We start from the raw sequence: 17,515 nt of genomic DNA, 5'->3' as shown, positions 1-17,515 counted from the left end.
GGAGAAGGGGCTTCAAACATTTTGCTGGGCAAGCCTTAGACCACTGTTAAGTTAATGTAAATTTGACTCCACCCACATTCTAGTGCAAGAAAAAACCTCTAAATGGGCCCATACACTGGTCGATTTCAGCCGGTGATCAATTCTATAGAAATAGATTCTTTCAAATTCCCCATTCGATCAATTTGATCTGACAGGATGGAAAATCTAGGTAGATCAACTGCTGGCAGCAGATCGATGACCCAGAGTTGCATTGGATCTGATGGTCTAATGCAGTCAAGGTGGCCATACACTGGTTGATTTGCTATTAGATTGACCAACAGATAGATCCCTCTGATCGAATCTGCAGTAAAGGCAGCCATACAATCTCTGATTAGATGGTTAGTAGATTTCAGCATGAAAGATTCACAATCTGAGGCTGCCCCCCCCCCCCCCCCGGCATACATTACCTGATCCGGCTGGCGCCAGTCCCCGCTGTCCCTTCTCCGCTCCAGGACTACAGCTTCACTTTACTTCCTGCCGGGGGAAGTTTAAACAGTAGAGGGCACTCTACTGTTTAAACTTCCTGTCCGACAGGAAGTAAGTGAAGCTGGAGGAGGCGAGCGGAGAGAAGACAGTGGTGACAGCTGGGACTTGAGCCGGATCAGGTAATGTATTGCCGCTAGCGTCGGTCATTCAAATGCCGCTATCGACGCACTCCCGACCCACCGGTGATTGAGCGAAATCTTCCGCACAACAGGGAGGGGAATGATAGATTTCAGTCGGAAAGCGCGGTCAGTGTATTCATATCGATTTCACAGCAGATTAGATCAGTGATGGAATATGCTGTATATCTGCAGGAAAAGCGTTGTGTATGGGCCCCTTTAGATAGATAGATTTCCAATAGATTCTGAAATCTATTGGAAATTGTTCCTAGTGTGTGGCAGATAGATTGCTGTCAGATTGGACTTTACAGGCATCTGCCAGAAATCTGATGGTCGAATCTGCTGCAAATCTATAAGTGTATGGCCACCTTTAGAATCCTAGCCACTGTAAGGCAATACAATTGGGGCTATCTGGGTGTCACTAGAGATTCAGCAAGACTGCTCTTTAGCAAGATCAGGCAGCTGCTGTAGACCCACCTCACTAAAGCATTAAACCACCTCAGCTGAGTTTCATCTAGTGTGCTATGCAACCAATTTGGAATGACCAGTCATTGGCAAATGTTACCACTTACACGTAGGAGGGCTGCGATTGGCCAATATTGGATGTGTACCAAGCTTAGAGGGGGAACTGTAATGGATGGGAAACAATACATCTAAGTTTATAAAGTAAGTATTTGGCTATTGTAAAATCTTTCCTCCATGATGTACTTTCTGAAATCACAGGTGGTGCATCCAGTACTGGCAGGCGATTCCTGCAGGATGTTAGTACAGAGAATTCTATGCTGAGTGGGAGATGCACTTGGCTATATGAATCAAGATTACTTCCAGACCAGTATTTGATCCAATTTAGTAAACTAATCCAGACTTACCAAAGCTTAGCAGAATTGACGAGACTTCCATCCCTGCTGGGTGGCTTCTGATGGAGGATACCAGCGCATCTGTAATATATAATTACATGAGGGATTAAATGGTACACTGCAAATTAATGGAGGTTAGTTAGGGGCAAAACTACAAAGGATATCCGTGATGAACATTTGTATGCAGAGTGCTAATCATACAATTAACTAGGCTGTGGTGTCTTTTCTGCATAAAAGAAAAAAGCGGACCCTTGCAGCCAACTGTCCCACACTGTCACTGTATTCAGGCTGACCTGCGGGGGTCGGCCTTACTGCAGCTGCGAAGCACCGCTGTCAATCATGGTCACGTGGGTCACCTGCACAGTTTGCCAAGGCCCTCATGTCCATGACAGCTTTGCGCAACCGCAGTACGGCCAACCCCACATTCAGCCTGAATACAGAGCGGGGCAGCGGCAGGGAGCTGAGGTGACAGCGTGGAACAGTCGGCTGGAGAAAGCCCCAGGTGAGTAAAACCAATTTTTACTTTTCCCTGATAACTCCTTTAACTACTTTCCGACTGCTCCACGTAATTGGTGTGAGCAGTGCGGCAGCCCCAGGACCGCTCCATGCTGATTGGTGTAAACGGCTGTCTGTGGAGCTAGGAGATAGTGCGTCCTCAAGTGGTTAAACAGCCAACAGTGAGACAGCTTGAGATAAGGTTTTACAGTTTAAAATACAGAGTGTGGTTTATAAAACGGCAAATAGGCAGAACGATGTAAGGTTATAAAATGTCTGAAAATAAAAATGAGACCATTTGTTAAAATATTCTTTATTACACACAATTCTCACTCCAGGTCACTAAGAGGACCACAAAAAAAAAAAAAAAACAAGATTTAAAAGCATACTAAGGCCTCTTGCACACTGCATGCATTTCTGATTCAGATTCTGCTTTTTACATCAGATTTTTAATCTTTACTGCATACTGTTTTTTTTTATTTTTTTCTGTTGAATGTATTCAGGGAAATTCTGAATTGAAAATCAGAATATGGATTTGCAGGGAGCCTAAAACCTACAAATATTTCTCCCAGAGTAAAAAAAAATGCTATCAATTACTTTTCCCTTATGTTGCTGTGACTTACTATAGGTAGTAGTAATCTGACAGAACGGACAGGTTTTGGACCAGCCCATCTCATGGGGGATTCACAGGGTTCTCTATATTCAAAAGCACTTAGAGAATAGCAGCTGCTCCATCCACCTGCCCCCCAAAAATGTATACAGGGAGCAGGGAGGCTGGCCAGCATATTTGGTTAAATACTTTTCAGGGCGTGTCTTTATAAAGACTATAGGCCATGCTGAGAATACCCCATGATATGGGCTAGTCCAAAACTTGTCAGTACTGTCAGATTTACACTACCTATAGTGACAGCAACATAGGAGAAAATTTGTAGCACATTTTATTCCGGTAGAAGTGTACTTCTTGATACATGTTTACATTTAATATAACTTATGGTCGCTCTACTTTGAGCTCCAGCTCGTTGCTCTACACCCCTGAATAAAAAAAAAAATAAATAAAAAAAAAAAAAAAAACACAAAACACTACTAAATGTTGGTGCTTTGTTCACTTTAATTTGGCATTAGTGGACTAGGCTCATGCAGGGTCTCATTACAGTAAGGTTAAATCCAGGGGATACAAATTTGTAAGCTAGTGCAGCTTTTGAGAATCAAATCCCACTAAAGTCCATGGGCCAGGAAGACAAAATTTAGCCCATCCCAGCCAATAGTTACCAGTTTGCTTGGAGCGGTTGGTTAACCAGCTTTGTTGGGCTATATATTTCTACACTTACCAGTAGTATCTCACAAGAGATTTGGTGTTGAAGAATTTCTTGTTCCACAAAGGTGACATTATAAACCTAAATTGTGGAACTTAAGATCTAGGCAGCCTTAAGCATCTCACTTAAAGTGGACCCAAATTAAAAAATACAAGATATCAGAAATTAAATTTTTTTAACTTCTAGCTTTTTCAGCTGCATAACAACCAACTTTTTTACTTTTATTGGAGGAACCCCTCCCTTCATATTGCCGGGACAGAATCCAGCAGACTGGTGGAGATAAAACACAGGCTGCTACTGATGTCACAGGGGAGGCGATCTCAGCTTGTGTGAGATTTCACACAGAGGATGCCCCTGTGAGGGAGGGTAGCTGATGACAAACACCCATGATCTAAAACCTATTAAAGTTCAGAAGTAGTGGCTGCCACCTGTATAACCCTAGTTATGAAAATAAAAAAAAAGTGAAAAGCATGCACTGAAATGCTCATAGGCTTGAAGGAGGGTTTATCTTTGTATATGTCAGAGTGGTGCAACTAAATATTTTGAAAAAAAAAAAGTTTGGTTCCGCTTTAAGAGGTTCAGTCTTTTTCCGTTTTCACTTAATCATGTGGAATTGCCAGTAGCAATTGTCCCACAAAGTTTTCAATCCTGGAAGAGTTTAGTCTTGAAGCTTAAAAAGGAACTCCAGTGAAATAAAAAAAGGGCTTCATTTTTATTATGTATAAGTGATTTAGTCAGTGTTTGCCCATTGAAAAATCTTTTAACTCCGATTTATATTCTGACATTTATCACATAGTGACATTTTAACTGCTGGCAAGTGATGCAGCTGCTGCTTGCCATTTAGGCAGTTGGAAACCAAGAGTATGTACTCAGAATTTGTGGGCGGGGTTTCAACACAATATCAGCCATACAGAGCCCCCTGATCTGTTTGTGAAAAGGAATAGATTTCTCATGTAAAAGGGGGTATCAGCTACTGATTGGGATAAAGTTCTATTGTGGGCGGGGTTTCAACACAATATCAGCCATACAGAGCCCCCTGATCTGTTTGTGAAAAGGAATAGATTTCTCATGTAAAAGGGGGTATCAGCTACTGATTGGGATAAAGTTCTATTCTTGGTCAGAGTTTCTCTTTAAGTCCTATTACAGAGCACAGATTTTGTACCACCGGAAACTGCACCAGTCATTTGACCGATTATAAAACCTGATTTTTTAGTCTTAACATTTAATGCTTTCACTGTTGAGATTACTCAAAGTCTAACAGAGTAGCCAAGCAGCTCAAGGTGACCCAAACCACTAGTAAAGTATAGGGGGGCCAAAAGAGACCAAGAAGCCCTGCCTAAAAAAAAAAAAAAAAAAATTTGCCTTCTTAGAACACAAAACAGAGCTTGCAATAAAAAAAAAAAAAAAAAAAAGTGTTCACTTATAGCTTATTTCAAGTTCCCCTCGGTTTTAAGAAGGCAAATCTCACTAAGCATCAAAGTCTGGCTATACCTACATTGGCCTTTTCTAACTTTCATAGACATAAGACTTAACTAAAGACTTGCTAGGTTATATTTGGGCTGAAATCTTTTGAAAGTTCATTAACCCTGGACAGATGTTTGAAAACAACTATTGGATGTTTGTGTAACATCCTCTATTTTGCTTGTTTTAATAGACAGATGTTTTCTGTTCAGTCAGTTTGTGGCAAGAGCTGGGGGAGGGAACACAAGATAACATTCCACTGCTAAACAGCATCATTTTAGGGTGAAATCTATGTCAGAGCACTAAATTTGTAGCTTCGGCTCAAACTGCCAGAGTACAACTTGCAATGAATAGCTACATACATAAAAAAAAAAAAAAAAAAAAATCTCCAGCCCAACTGCATTGGCTTGACTTGTATGGCAGCTCTAAATGATTTAAAGTTTCCCCTCAGAAAAATGAAGCCATCTAGAAAATCTTACATCAAGGACCCATTTGTGGCACTCCCTCCTCCCACCCATCCAGTTACACTTTAGGATCCGGACCACCTTGAGCCATAAGCAATTCACTTTTCCACCTGAGTTTTGCAGGTGATATTTTCACAACTTTTAAATAAAATATTTTCAACCACCAGAAAGCAAATCATTTTCACAGTACTTTGCAGTGGGGGAAAAAGGCATTTAAAATCCTAGGAGGAATCTCAGGAGAAAGTGAATTGCATATGGCCCCTTGTCTTTCAAACCACAGCCACCCCTGAGAACATGGTTTCTTCCAACATCTGCCAGAAGCTGCTTTGTGTGCCATCCCTGCTCCATTCTTCAAAGAAAGGGTAAGATTTGCCCTGGTGCTGCAAATGGATACATTAGTACAGCACTCAACCCCCAAAATTGTCATATAAGGATTTGGAGTTCCAATCTCTGCAGGAGATTGCAGTCTACACTCAAGGTGCATACACAGTTTACTGACAGGATTTAGCTAGGGCCTCCTGTTAACTGACACAGTAATGCAGTTCAGTCATCTGAATAATTCACATTTCTGGAAGTACACACAACTGACCCTCAGCCATAACATACAGGAAGATCCAAACCTGCATTCAGATATGATACTGACCAGATCTGGGTTTAGTGAAAATAAAATACAGCTCATCTGATAAACTGCCTAAATCTATCTCAAGTCAGCACATAGGTAAATGGTTTACCAATTGTTAATATTGTGAAACATTACCCAAGCCAACAACTATAGTTACAAGTGTACACTGATTAAACTACTGTGTGTAGAATATTGCTGGAGATTTGAGTTAAGCTTTACATTTGAGTTGATTTGCTGATCCTGTACTTTATATGTTCAGGCAGGGGTCACACTTGTCTTTCAGTTTCTACACTTTGCAGAAAACTGAAAGACAAGTGTGACCTCTACCTTACAACAGCTAATGTAATTTATAGAGAAAACTGACAAATTGCGCAAGATGTCAGTTTTTTTTCTGCATGCGAAATCTGCATTAAAGTGTGACCTTGCTTATTGATTAACATGAGTTCTCAGTTGAAGTCAGTTTTTCTGTGCAGAAAACGCGTACGAAAGCCGGTAAGTGTGACCCCTGCCTCAGAGTTTGCATGTAAATCCAAGTTGGCTTCACAACCACGTGCATTTTCCCTATACCAGGGATAGGCAGACTTGGCTCTCCAGCTTTTAAAGGAACTACAAGTCCCACAATGCATTGCAGGAGGCTGACAGCCACAGTCATGATTCATAAAGGCAAATGCATTGTGGGACTTTGTTTAACAGCTGGAGAGCCAAGTTTGCCTATCACTGCCCTATACAGTATTCGGTTATGGTTAGCCTGATTAGGCATATTACTCAAGCTTGTAGCAGACAAAAATGGTAGGTCTGTACAAAGCTGGTTAGAGTATTGTATGAAATGGACTCCAAACATTACACACGCAGTAGAGTAGGCTGCCAACATTTGTAAACAATCACTAGTCTGATAAAAGCTTTCCTGATGCTCACTTTTTTTGGAAGACAACATCCTTCATTTGCCATGTAGACATTGCGAGTTAGGTGACCTTGCAAGGTAATGGATCTGGCAGAATTCCAGTGACTGAGCTCAACCACAATTACACACCTTTCATGTTTTGCTCTTGATAGCAAACAATCTGGATTTGTAAGCTTGGAATGGCATTTGATGGAAAGGTGACCAAAATGTAGGAAATGAGCTCAACTCTGACCTTTCCATTACTTCATAGTTTAGGTTTGATGGCTTTGGCACCACAGTCTACTCAAGATCTGAATCACAACCTTGTTTGTAAGAGTAGCCTTCATATGGTTTTGGTGTTGATCAGTTTTGTTACCACCATTCAGCTCATTTAGTTTTGCAAATGTAGACAATCGCAACCCTACAGAATGCTAGTTACCTGCAAAAATTCCAGGTTGGTGCTTCAGATGTGGGTTTCTATTCTTCCTGTATGCAGTCCATCTTGGATACTGTGCCTCATTGACATGGCAAACTTCTGCTACTTTTATTATAGAAACTCACTGTTCAAGCTACAACAATTTAGCAGCGCTCCACTGTAGCAAATGCAAGTTAGGGCATATATTTTGCCAGCTGTTTGCATGTTTTGGTACCTCTATCCTGGCAGTGCCTTCATTACAAAGAAATGCTAGCGTTCTGGTGGACCTCTTGCTCAGTAAAGGTGGACCCAAATTAAAAATACAAGATTTTAGAAATAAAATATTTTCTAAATTATGATAGCAGCCTTTTTTTCAGCTGCATGACGACAAATATTTTACATTTATTGGAGAAACCCCTCCCTTATTGCCGGCAAATAATCCGGCAAAATGCTGGAGTAGGTAGTGTCCAGCAAAGGAGGAATTGCTAATGGCTGCCACCTGTATAACCCTAGTTATGCAAGGAGGGTGAAAAGCATGCACTGAAATGGTCATAGGTTTGGAGTGTTTATATTTGTATGTGTTAGAGTGGTGCAACTAAATATTTTGCATTAAAAAAAGGGTTTGGTTCCGCTTATGATGAGTCAGTTTAACAAGCTGTTGGCACTTTGTGTGAACCCTCACCCTGTGTTTTGCAGACCAACCTTTCGATGGGGACTGTTAGTATGCAAGTCAGCTTGGGTACTTTCAAATCAGGTTTCACCACATTGTAAGTGTCAGATATAGGTTAACTGGGACGTACCCTGGGAGGAGGAAGCCTCAGGGTTTCAATGAGGCTCCCAACCAATCCAGCGCTGGCCCTCCCCTCCCTCAGCTAGATTTACTTACCTCTGGGATCCAGCGCAGTAGCAGCTCTTGGTTTAGGTAAGGTGGAAAGTGTCAAACCCAACTGTATCTGCTCTACTGTGCTGGCGCAGAGAACTTGTGCATGTGCAGTAGAGTGGATTCAGGGCCCGTTTCCACTATAGCGTTACGAAATCGCCGGCGAATCACCGCAGGCAAATTGCATGCGGGTGCGATTCCGCATGCGTTTTTTGCCGCGATTTCGCATAGGTAAGGCTGTATGCGATTTTAACCATGTCACTGCCTGTGTGAATTAACATGGGTACCTATGCGAAATCGCGGCAAAAAACGCATGGGGAAAACGCATGCGATTTCCCTATTAAATACATTGCGTGCGATTCGCCTGCATTCCACACGCAGGCGAATTCTGAGGCCCCTACCCTGCAGATTTTTTCTGCACAGAAAAACGTGCGGGGAAACGCACAAGTGGAAACCGTCCCATCCACTTGTACTGACTGTGCGAATCCGCATGCGTTGCCCGCATGCGGATTCGCGATAGTGGAAACGGGCCCTCAGCCATTTCCACCTTAACCCAAACAGAAAGCCACTAGTGTGCCTACACAGGATCGCAGTAGGTAAATCTTTACCCTGCCACACTTTGGTGGAACCCTGCAATTAAACAGAGGGATGGAGAAAGACAGGGGAAGCCTTGTTAGGATCCAGAGGCTTCCCCCTCCTGAGGCAGAAGGTCCTCCCTCCCCCCTTACAAATTCTCTTTAAGCACTATCTGCACACAACTTGGGTGAATGCTTAAGCTAAAAGGTATAACTGCACCTGCAGTTGGTCTTCTAATGTAACTTAGAGGTACACCAGTGCTCCAACCTCACGTGTGTAAATCCAGACTGAAAACCCACCTGTTCAGTTTGGCATTTGCATAAATAGAAAAACATTTGTGGTGTGAATACTCCATCCTACTACCAATTACTGAATCAGAGAGCCTAAGCGCTTTGAGTCCTATGGGAGAAAAGCGCTATAGAAATGTTATTGTAAAATGTCAGCCAGTGTAAAGGCAGGCATTGTGGCAGCCAGGATTAGAATGGCCCAGTACTAATGGAAACATCCCCTATAAAAAACAAAAACACAAACACTAACCTGTGCATGGAGTGCTGCTGCAGCAGCGGCAGCTGCAGGATATGTAAAAGCTGCATGTGGTATTGCTGGTGCCAACTCTGTAGTGTACAGTGGATAGGGAGACCAGGCTTCTGGTGATGCTGGGATAAGTGCAGCTCCTGTTAGGTCATCTGCAAAATAGTCATACATAGAGCGTCAGATAACCCCTCTAAAATGCCACATATTTTTCGACTGCCATAGAACCACAGGTTCGAATAAGAAATCAAACACTTACATGGATCTCGTGCAATGAAGTGTGCTCCAAGTGCAGGGTGAAGGTTTGTGGGGTTAGGTGTAGCCATTAATTTGTTCTTAGCCATCTTCGTGTTGGCCTTGGCAAACTCTAGCCTTAAAGTCTGTGGGTTTTCTGGGTCAAATCTGATACCCTGCGGAATAATAGAGTGCCAAATGTCAACAGAAGAACCAGTGTCCTGATCTCTAAAAGAAACCCACAAACGTTAGTACTGATTGCAGTACCTACAGAAACCCACCATTTCATAGATTCACTGCAAAAGGAATTGGGGATTTGACTTATATTCAATTTTATAAATCAAAAGCTCTGAATTATAAAAATTAAGTCTATGTTATGCACTGCCTATTATGCACTCCTCTGGTCCTGAGCACTAGTCGTTAGGTACAGTACTTGTAATACAAAGTAAACCTAAATTTCTGCCAAATGCTGCCTATAGATGCAGTTACCCAACTCCCAATGGTTTATCAAAAATATAGTCAGTCTACAGTTCAGCCTGTGTTCCAATTTAGTGGGGGGGAAAAAAAAAATCCCTTAGGTGGCTCAAGACCAATATCCTGTCCCTTGTTCTGCCACATTCTCTTCATCACAGAAGCAAGCATTTGACAACCTTGCACACAACAGGACATCTACAGACTGCTGGCACTTCAGAATTTGGCTTAGCACTCACAGCATACATATCCTATATCCGATATATTTACCAGGTAGTAAAGAGGGATAAAAAGAAAGCCAGCAAAATATTGCGATCTCCTATACCTGTGAGGTGGAGCTACTAGGGTCTTCCCATTTGACTTTTGGTACGGGCATGACAGGCATATGGTACATCTTTCCATGGAGTGATTAAAGATTAACAACAGATGTAATTGCCACTAGCTCAGGGGCTGAGCCACTCTAGTTAGTATTTAATACTTTAGATGTTCAGATTACAGATCCTATGTTGAAAAGACAAGATTTGGACTCCCAATCTAGTGTTTTTTTGCCAAGTGCTTGTCCAGACGTCGATCAAGTCAACCACTTAATTTGCCTCTTTCAGTGCTGTATACATTAAAAATGTTAAGCTTAGCAAATAGCCACCTTTGTTACGTGGATATGGGGAACTGGTTCATGCCCTACAACCTGTCCATTCTACAAAATAATTTTTAGTATGAAACATGAATTCCGGTACTTTCGCCCCTCTGTACCCGATTACGGCCTGTGGATAAGCTGGACAGACTATTTAGCTTTACTTTGTCCTTGCACCCTGATCTCACAGGACAAGAATTATGAGGGTCCTAAAGTCCTGAGCTTAGGATTTAGAACCAGCAGCAATTTGGAGTTAGTGCCCCACCACAGTACAATAGCTAGTCTCTACAGCATTTCATACAAGATGCATCACAATACTGCAGTTAGAAAGATTTACCTCTCTGCCATATAAAAAGCTGCATAATTACTTACATTTAAAGCATTCTTGGCAGCTTCAGCCCCAGCTCTATTGTCAAAGGTAACAAAACCTACAGGCTAAAGGGAAATAAAAGGGTCAATAGCTTGCATACAACTCACTATTGTAGTACTTATATGGCTGAACAAAATGGTACCTGTTTTGAAGTTAACTTGATGAGGGATCCTTCATAACCCTAGAAGCAGAATATTGAAAAGAAATTGCTTTAGAGAGTGCTTGAGAAGCCTGAGGTATTGCAGCATTGGAGAGTGGATGTGCTGGATACTAGGAAAGGGTAAATCTGCATGGCTAATTAGGGACAGCAGTGAAAAGCTGCAGAGAGTGTAATTGCACCCTCTGCCATGGGGTGGTGCTGTGGTCCCAAGTAGCAGAACTGACGTGGTACCCATAATTCCCAGCAGTGCCTAAGGCTGTGCTCTGTCAGTGTGGAGATTTGTGCATATGCTGTGCAACTCATTGGATGAGATTAAAAATAAATTGACATGGGCATACAAACTTTAAAATGCCAGATTATACACCCTGTGAGTTAAATCTACTATAAGTAGACTAGTGTCTAAGTTCAGCAACAAACAAGCAGCAAAAATGAAACATTTTAAAGTGTAAAATCCAGGTCAATTTTGCCCATGATTTGATTCAAGTGGCAGAGTGGTGGAATCTGAAATTGTACCTTTCACTGTAGTTAGACCCCAGTTCAGGCAAAGGAGGGAAGAGAAAAATAAACCAGTTACCTCTCAACTAAGGGATTTTAGCCACCCAGCATAATACTTCAAACCTGACCAGATCTCACACTCAGACACAAGGAATCACGTACAACTTATTAAAAATTGTCGTCTTCTAATCTGGTCCACAACAGCAAAATAACCCATGAAAGAAATGTGGAAGCAGTCATTGCTGTTCCTTTGCAAATCACTAACCTGAGCAAGTGTACAGTCAGGAAAGTCACCAATCTGCACATGTGATTCAGGTGAGTAACAGTCCACCCTGATTACTACAGTCAGTAAACTAGAATCTTTCTCAATCTTAAAGGGACCCTGAGCAGTCATTAAAAATGAAGTTGTGACTTACCTGGCGCTTCCACCAGCCCACTGTAGGCCACAAGGTCCACCAGCATCCTCCTGGCTCCTCTCCTGGTTGGTGGCTCCATTGTATGACTTCAGCCTAAAGTCATCAGGGCTGCTTACTGCTTACTGCTTTGCACCATCACACTGGTGTAATGACAGTGCCACCCAGAAGCTGCCTCCCTTACTGAGTATCACACATCACGAAGGTGGTGCAGAAGCAGAGATTTGGGGTGTTTAGAGTGGCAGCACAATTAGACAAGAAATGTAGCTGCACAGGCTCCTACTGCGCATGTGTAACAACAAGCTAGTATTACACTGGCGCGATGATGCATAAAGGAAAAGTGAGAAGCAGCCCTGACTTCAGGAAGTACCATAATGGAGCTGCCAGTCAGGAGAGGAGCCAGGAGGACCTCAGCCTACAGTGGGCTGGAGGAAGCCCCAAGTCACAATTTCATCAAACAAATGACAGCGCTCATAGGCTGCATTGTAGAACAGAGGATGTGCTTCCAATTTGCATTCAAATTATAGATCAGTACACAATTTGCATTCGATTTGCATTCAAGGCATGTATTTAGCCCCTGTGGGGCTCTGAATGCCTCTGTCTACAATTCAGTTGCAGCCTATGAGCGCTGTCAGTTTGATGACAGTTTGAAAGAAAGGTGTATACCATTTTATGACTAGCAGTACTAGGGGAAAAAAAAATTGTGTTTTTATTGTTAGACTAGCAGTAGGTCTTCGAAAGGACCCGCCATCACCGTGGGGAAGTCTAGTAGGGAACAATGTGCACATTTATACTGAAGCTAACCTCCTTTGAATGCAAGTTGTGCATTTTAGTACACATTTTGGAGCTCTGCACATCTATTGCAGTAAGTCACAATTTCATTTTTAATAACTGCTCAGGCTCCCTTTAACATTCCTGGCCGGGGTAAGCCGTGCAGGAAGATTTCTCAGGCCTTGCTGGGCCGATTTGCATAATTTTTTTTGCTGCACGCAGCTAGCACTTTGCTAGCTGCGTGAGCACACCGATCGCCGCCGCTCCGTGCTCGATCGCTGCTATCCGCCACACCGCCCCTCCCCAGACCCCGTGTGCTGCTGGGCCAATCAGTGCCAGGCAGCGCTGAGGGGTGGATTGGGGCTCACAATGATGTCATCCCGCCCATCGCCATGGCAACGGGGGAAGCCCTCCAGGAAATCCCGTTCTTTGTATGGGATTTCCTGATCGGAGATCGTCGGAGGCGATCGAAGCAGGCGGGGGGGTGCTGCTGCACAGCGGCTATCATGTAGCGAGCCCTGGGCTTGCTACACGATTTAAAAAAAAAACCTGCTGCGCTGCCCCCTGGCAGATTTTATTAGCCCGCCAGGAGGGTTAAGACTGAGAAGGCAGCTGCCAAACCAGTTCGTATTTTTTTTCCCAGGGTATGGTCTAGAGTTCCAGAATCTCCTTCTAGAAGACACCATGATATTTCAGACCTCCAGAATAAAAACTGCTTAGAAGGATCCAACTCTGCTTTTATACTGCAAATTGCAGCAAAATTCTGTTTTTTGCTGGATGCTACCACAAGAAAAATGCTAAAAATGCAGCGATTCAACCCATCAGTGCTGCATTTGCTTTTAAAAACATGCTTCCATTCGCTTACATTAAACTTGCTGAGAGCTTTTGAAAAAAAATATAAATCATGGATTGCAGCAATTTTGCTGCAAGTCAATGGTAGTGAGTTTTTAAAACAAATGCAGTGCTGACTGATCAAAAAGTGCTCTGCAGTGTGACTCCGCTAACATACAAGGTACCAGGTACCATTTTTATGTAATATAAGGGAACTGCCTAAATTATCCTTTGAGTAGTTATACTACATACACGATGCAAAAATTACGATTATCCAGTTTGAGAAATATCTGATTGGACATGCTGGAAAAGTCTTTATATTCGATCCAATGGAATAAACTAAATGATCTAATAAAAAAAAAATTACACCATGTATGGGCTTGACCTTTCTATAAGAAAAATGTGTCTGAATTAAAAAAAACCAAAAAAAAACCACTATTACCTACAAGTACCTTCCAGGGCCAAAGCAGTAATGACAAAGTATCACTAAATTGCTAATGCCATAGAATGGTTTCAAACAGCCATTTGTACAGTCCTTTATAGCAGTCCTAACTAAGACAAGATAGTTTACAGTTGCACATTGTTGTAAACTTAACAGTTCAAAGACTTAAGAGAAAAACTTGTTACATTGTCAGTCCTAAGGTAAAAGTGCAATTCCAGCTGCTTAAACTGAGTCTAAGAGAGACTGCCTTAGTCGTAACCTTACCTTGAATGGTCGAAAGAGCAGATAAAGTTCTCTGGGTTTTATGTCTATAGGTAGTCCACTTACAAAGAGGGTTCGTACCTGTAGGTTATAAGAGCCACAATTAATAGCTTATATTACCCCTCTAGTCAGGTGCACAATCTGGCAAACAGTTGAAACTTGTGCTGATGCATGACTGTTCCTGTTAGGCTCGTAATTTCTTTGATGCATACCTATAGCTCTATATCCATCTCTTCCAGATCTGATAGATGCACCGGAGAAGTGTTTTCTGGTGTGTACTTTCAAAGCTATACACCACGTTTCGGCACTTTTGCTTAATACACCACCCGAATGCACACTTTAGGTATAGATGCTGCCATTTATATCCTGTTACATAATTTAAATTGCCTGGCTGTCCCACTGATCCTCTACCTCTAGCCATAGACCCTGACTAAGCATGCAGAACAGGTGTTTGGAGTCAGACTACATTAGCTGCATGCTTGTCTCAGGTTTGTGATTCAAACAAAATTACAGCAAGAGATCAGTCAGTCAACTGTTAATGTTTAAGTAAACCTGAACTGAAACAAAAAAAAAAAAAAACACACAAGTCATACCTACCTCCTGTGTAGTCTACTCAATCTATTTTTCCTCTCCTGCTTCCTGTTTGTCCACTGATCAAGGGAATTCTCCGTCCTCCATTTTGAAAATGGCTATTACCCTATAACAGCTTCCTGGTCAGCACACTTAAACTGTAACATCGCCCACTTGAGCCATAGGGAAACATGGACACATCAGTTCTCCTCTCAGCTGTAACTGACAGCAACTGATATATTTCAGTTCTGACAAAATGTCAGAACTGGAAGGGATCACTAAGAATAAAATGGTGAGCTTCTGAGAGGAACTGATGGCGAGGTAACTATATAATGTTCATTTGAAGTTCTCATGTGGTTATTTTAAATAATTTTACTCAGTACAGGTTCTCTTTAAGAGGATCTATATGGCAGCCACCATGCACTTGACAGACAGGTAAAACTAACTGAAAATTGTATGGTTTGTACCTAACATAAGACACTGGACAGAAGTATTAACAGTCCATTCTCTAAAAAGAATTTGGCATTTGTGTATACTAGCTTCAACAGTGCCCTGCAGATAATTTAGGGAATGTGTGCTCAAAAGCCATGTGTCTTTAACTTCTGCGCAGTACACTCAACAATGTTGACTTTGACAGCGGCACTCGGGCAGTAGACAACCGAGGTCGGCCTCTGCACCAGTGGGGACCCCGGGCCAGAGACTGAGAACAGAGCTGCGGCGTTTGACATGTCAGCTGCAAGGGGCTGGAGAAAGCCCCAGGTAAGTATATCATGGGGTAGCATTATTTGGCCGACATCCTTTTATGGCAACCTGAGGTGAGGGACTCCTTTTTTAACAATGCTAATTGCCTGGATGTCCTGCCTCTAATATACTTTTAACCAGACCATGAACAAGCATGCAGATTTGTTTTGATGGAAGTCAGACTAGATTAGCCACATGCTTCTTCCAAGTGTACAATTTAGACATTGATACCAGAAAGATATGCAGGAGTGCCAGGCAACGGGGGGAGGACAAACGACTAAAGGGTATGAATTTACTGTGCATGTCACATTCAAGGATTCTACAGGGGGCTTTTTAAACACAAAACAGTCTACTGTATTATGGCGAGTAGAACTTGGAAGGCATTGATACAGTTAGGTGCACATAATTATGAATGCAATAGCTCCAGTATATTCTCAATCACAAGCAAGAATGTTGACTCAAGAGAAAACCGTGCACTTTGCCATGTCAAGCTTGGAAGGTCATGGACTGGAAACTGCACCTGATTGGTGGCCACATTCTGTACAGAATGTAGTTCTTGAGGGTGAAGGCAGTTTGTGACAGCTGCTGTCAATGTGGAGTGCTTAGATTCTCCATACATCTACAACAGTTCTAATCATTGCCTTTTCCCATAATGCCATTCGATTACACTACTATACCCCAACCTGTCAGATGCTTTTACTTCCACACATGTTAGCAGCTTACTTAGTAAAACCACCAGGGAGGTTTTCTGTCTGAATTAGGACAAAACATTGCACATCAGGACCAAGTGCTCATCCAGCCTCTAAAATATTTACCAGTACTGTCTAATCAGTGCAAAAGATGCAGTAGGCACACTGCTGTATGTTCAGTTTTGAAGTAGGCTAAGCATATTTGTTATGCATGGTTGCTTGGAGATTACATCTGAACTCATCTGGCTTTACAATAGGAAGACAGTCTACTTTTTGCCATTAGATCTTTTGAAATTGGCTCAGCAAATGAGATCCAACAGATCTAGAGAGGAGATCAGTATGAAAATTAGTCTATATGGGCTGGATAATAGACTAGGACTTCCCTGGAATAGGAGTAGTGTATATTAATTGTACATTGAGAAGAGATAGCATGTGATACAGTTTAAGACCACCAGATGTTTATATTTTATTGTAGATTTGATAGTTTTAAGTTTACACTTAAGAGGCAGCACTTTATACTATGGTATATCTGCTGCAATTAGTCCCTGCTGACGGAAGTTATGCTTTCAGTATGTAGGTCAGTGATCTTGCATAATGGCTTTTTTACACTGAAACCAATGCAGTTCAAGGGAGTCATTTCCATTGAATGAATTTTTCAAATGGTTTGCAGAAAAATATGGACTGCATGCTGCAGATTTCCATACTACACAACCCAGCATGCAAAATTATGATTCTCAAAGGTCAATAGTCCCACATGTGAGTTTTCACATCCATTTTCCCATCTAACGTTTTGCAGTTTCCTGTGTAGTTAATGTCATGTTACTATGGAGTTTAAAAAAGGAGATGCAAACATTTGCATTCATAATGTGCATAAAACCCAATATTCTCCCAATTTTGAATTAACTCACATCTGCAACCATACTCAAATCACGTGGAAATTGACCCCGACTCATGCACAAGATTCAGCCTTTTGATACATTATATAAAGAAATTGTTACAGCTTGTTTGCTCAGACATTTCAGCAGGACCATGGCACCAAAAACATGTATTTTTATTTACATTCAGTCATGACAGGTTTACTTTATCCTGCCAGTTGCAGCAAGATTGGGAATATGGGAAACCCAGTCTCCACAAATGGCCTGTCATTCTAAAGGTGGCCATACATACACTGTATAATTTTTTAAATATCTGTTCAATTTAAGAATCGCAATCAATTTTTTGGACTGATTGTAACATTTCAAAAATATGAACAATGTACCACACACACAAACGTTCAATTCACCCCCCTCAATTATGATAAA

The 17,515-nt window shown here is 41.9% G+C and overlaps 1 protein-coding gene across 1 annotated transcript in view; it reads right to left on the bottom strand.

The window, feature by feature from the left end:
* LOC137563320 (RNA-binding protein with multiple splicing 2) overlaps positions 1 to 17,515 on the bottom strand; it is a 38,239-nt gene that overhangs the window by 2,096 nt on the left and 18,628 nt on the right. Inside the window, exons 2-7 of the mRNA XM_068275627.1 lie at positions 14,218 to 14,295; positions 10,984 to 11,022; positions 10,844 to 10,906; positions 9,395 to 9,545; positions 9,142 to 9,290; positions 1,511 to 1,579 (exon numbers count right to left, since the gene is read on the bottom strand). Coding sequence (XP_068131728.1) covers positions 1,517 to 1,579; positions 9,142 to 9,290; positions 9,395 to 9,545; positions 10,844 to 10,906; positions 10,984 to 11,022; positions 14,218 to 14,295 — 543 coding nt within the window. The 3' untranslated portion in view covers positions 1,511 to 1,516. The remainder of the gene's footprint in view (positions 1 to 1,510; positions 1,580 to 9,141; positions 9,291 to 9,394; positions 9,546 to 10,843; positions 10,907 to 10,983; positions 11,023 to 14,217; positions 14,296 to 17,515) is intronic.

Source organism: Hyperolius riggenbachi, chromosome 3 (genome assembly GCF_040937935.1).
Source record: "Hyperolius riggenbachi isolate aHypRig1 chromosome 3, aHypRig1.pri, whole genome shotgun sequence".
In the NCBI taxonomy this organism is placed as follows: domain Eukaryota; kingdom Metazoa; phylum Chordata; class Amphibia; order Anura; family Hyperoliidae; genus Hyperolius; species Hyperolius riggenbachi.
The sequence above is the reverse complement of the archived record's forward strand: the minus strand, read 5'-3'. Positions and strand labels throughout refer to the sequence as shown.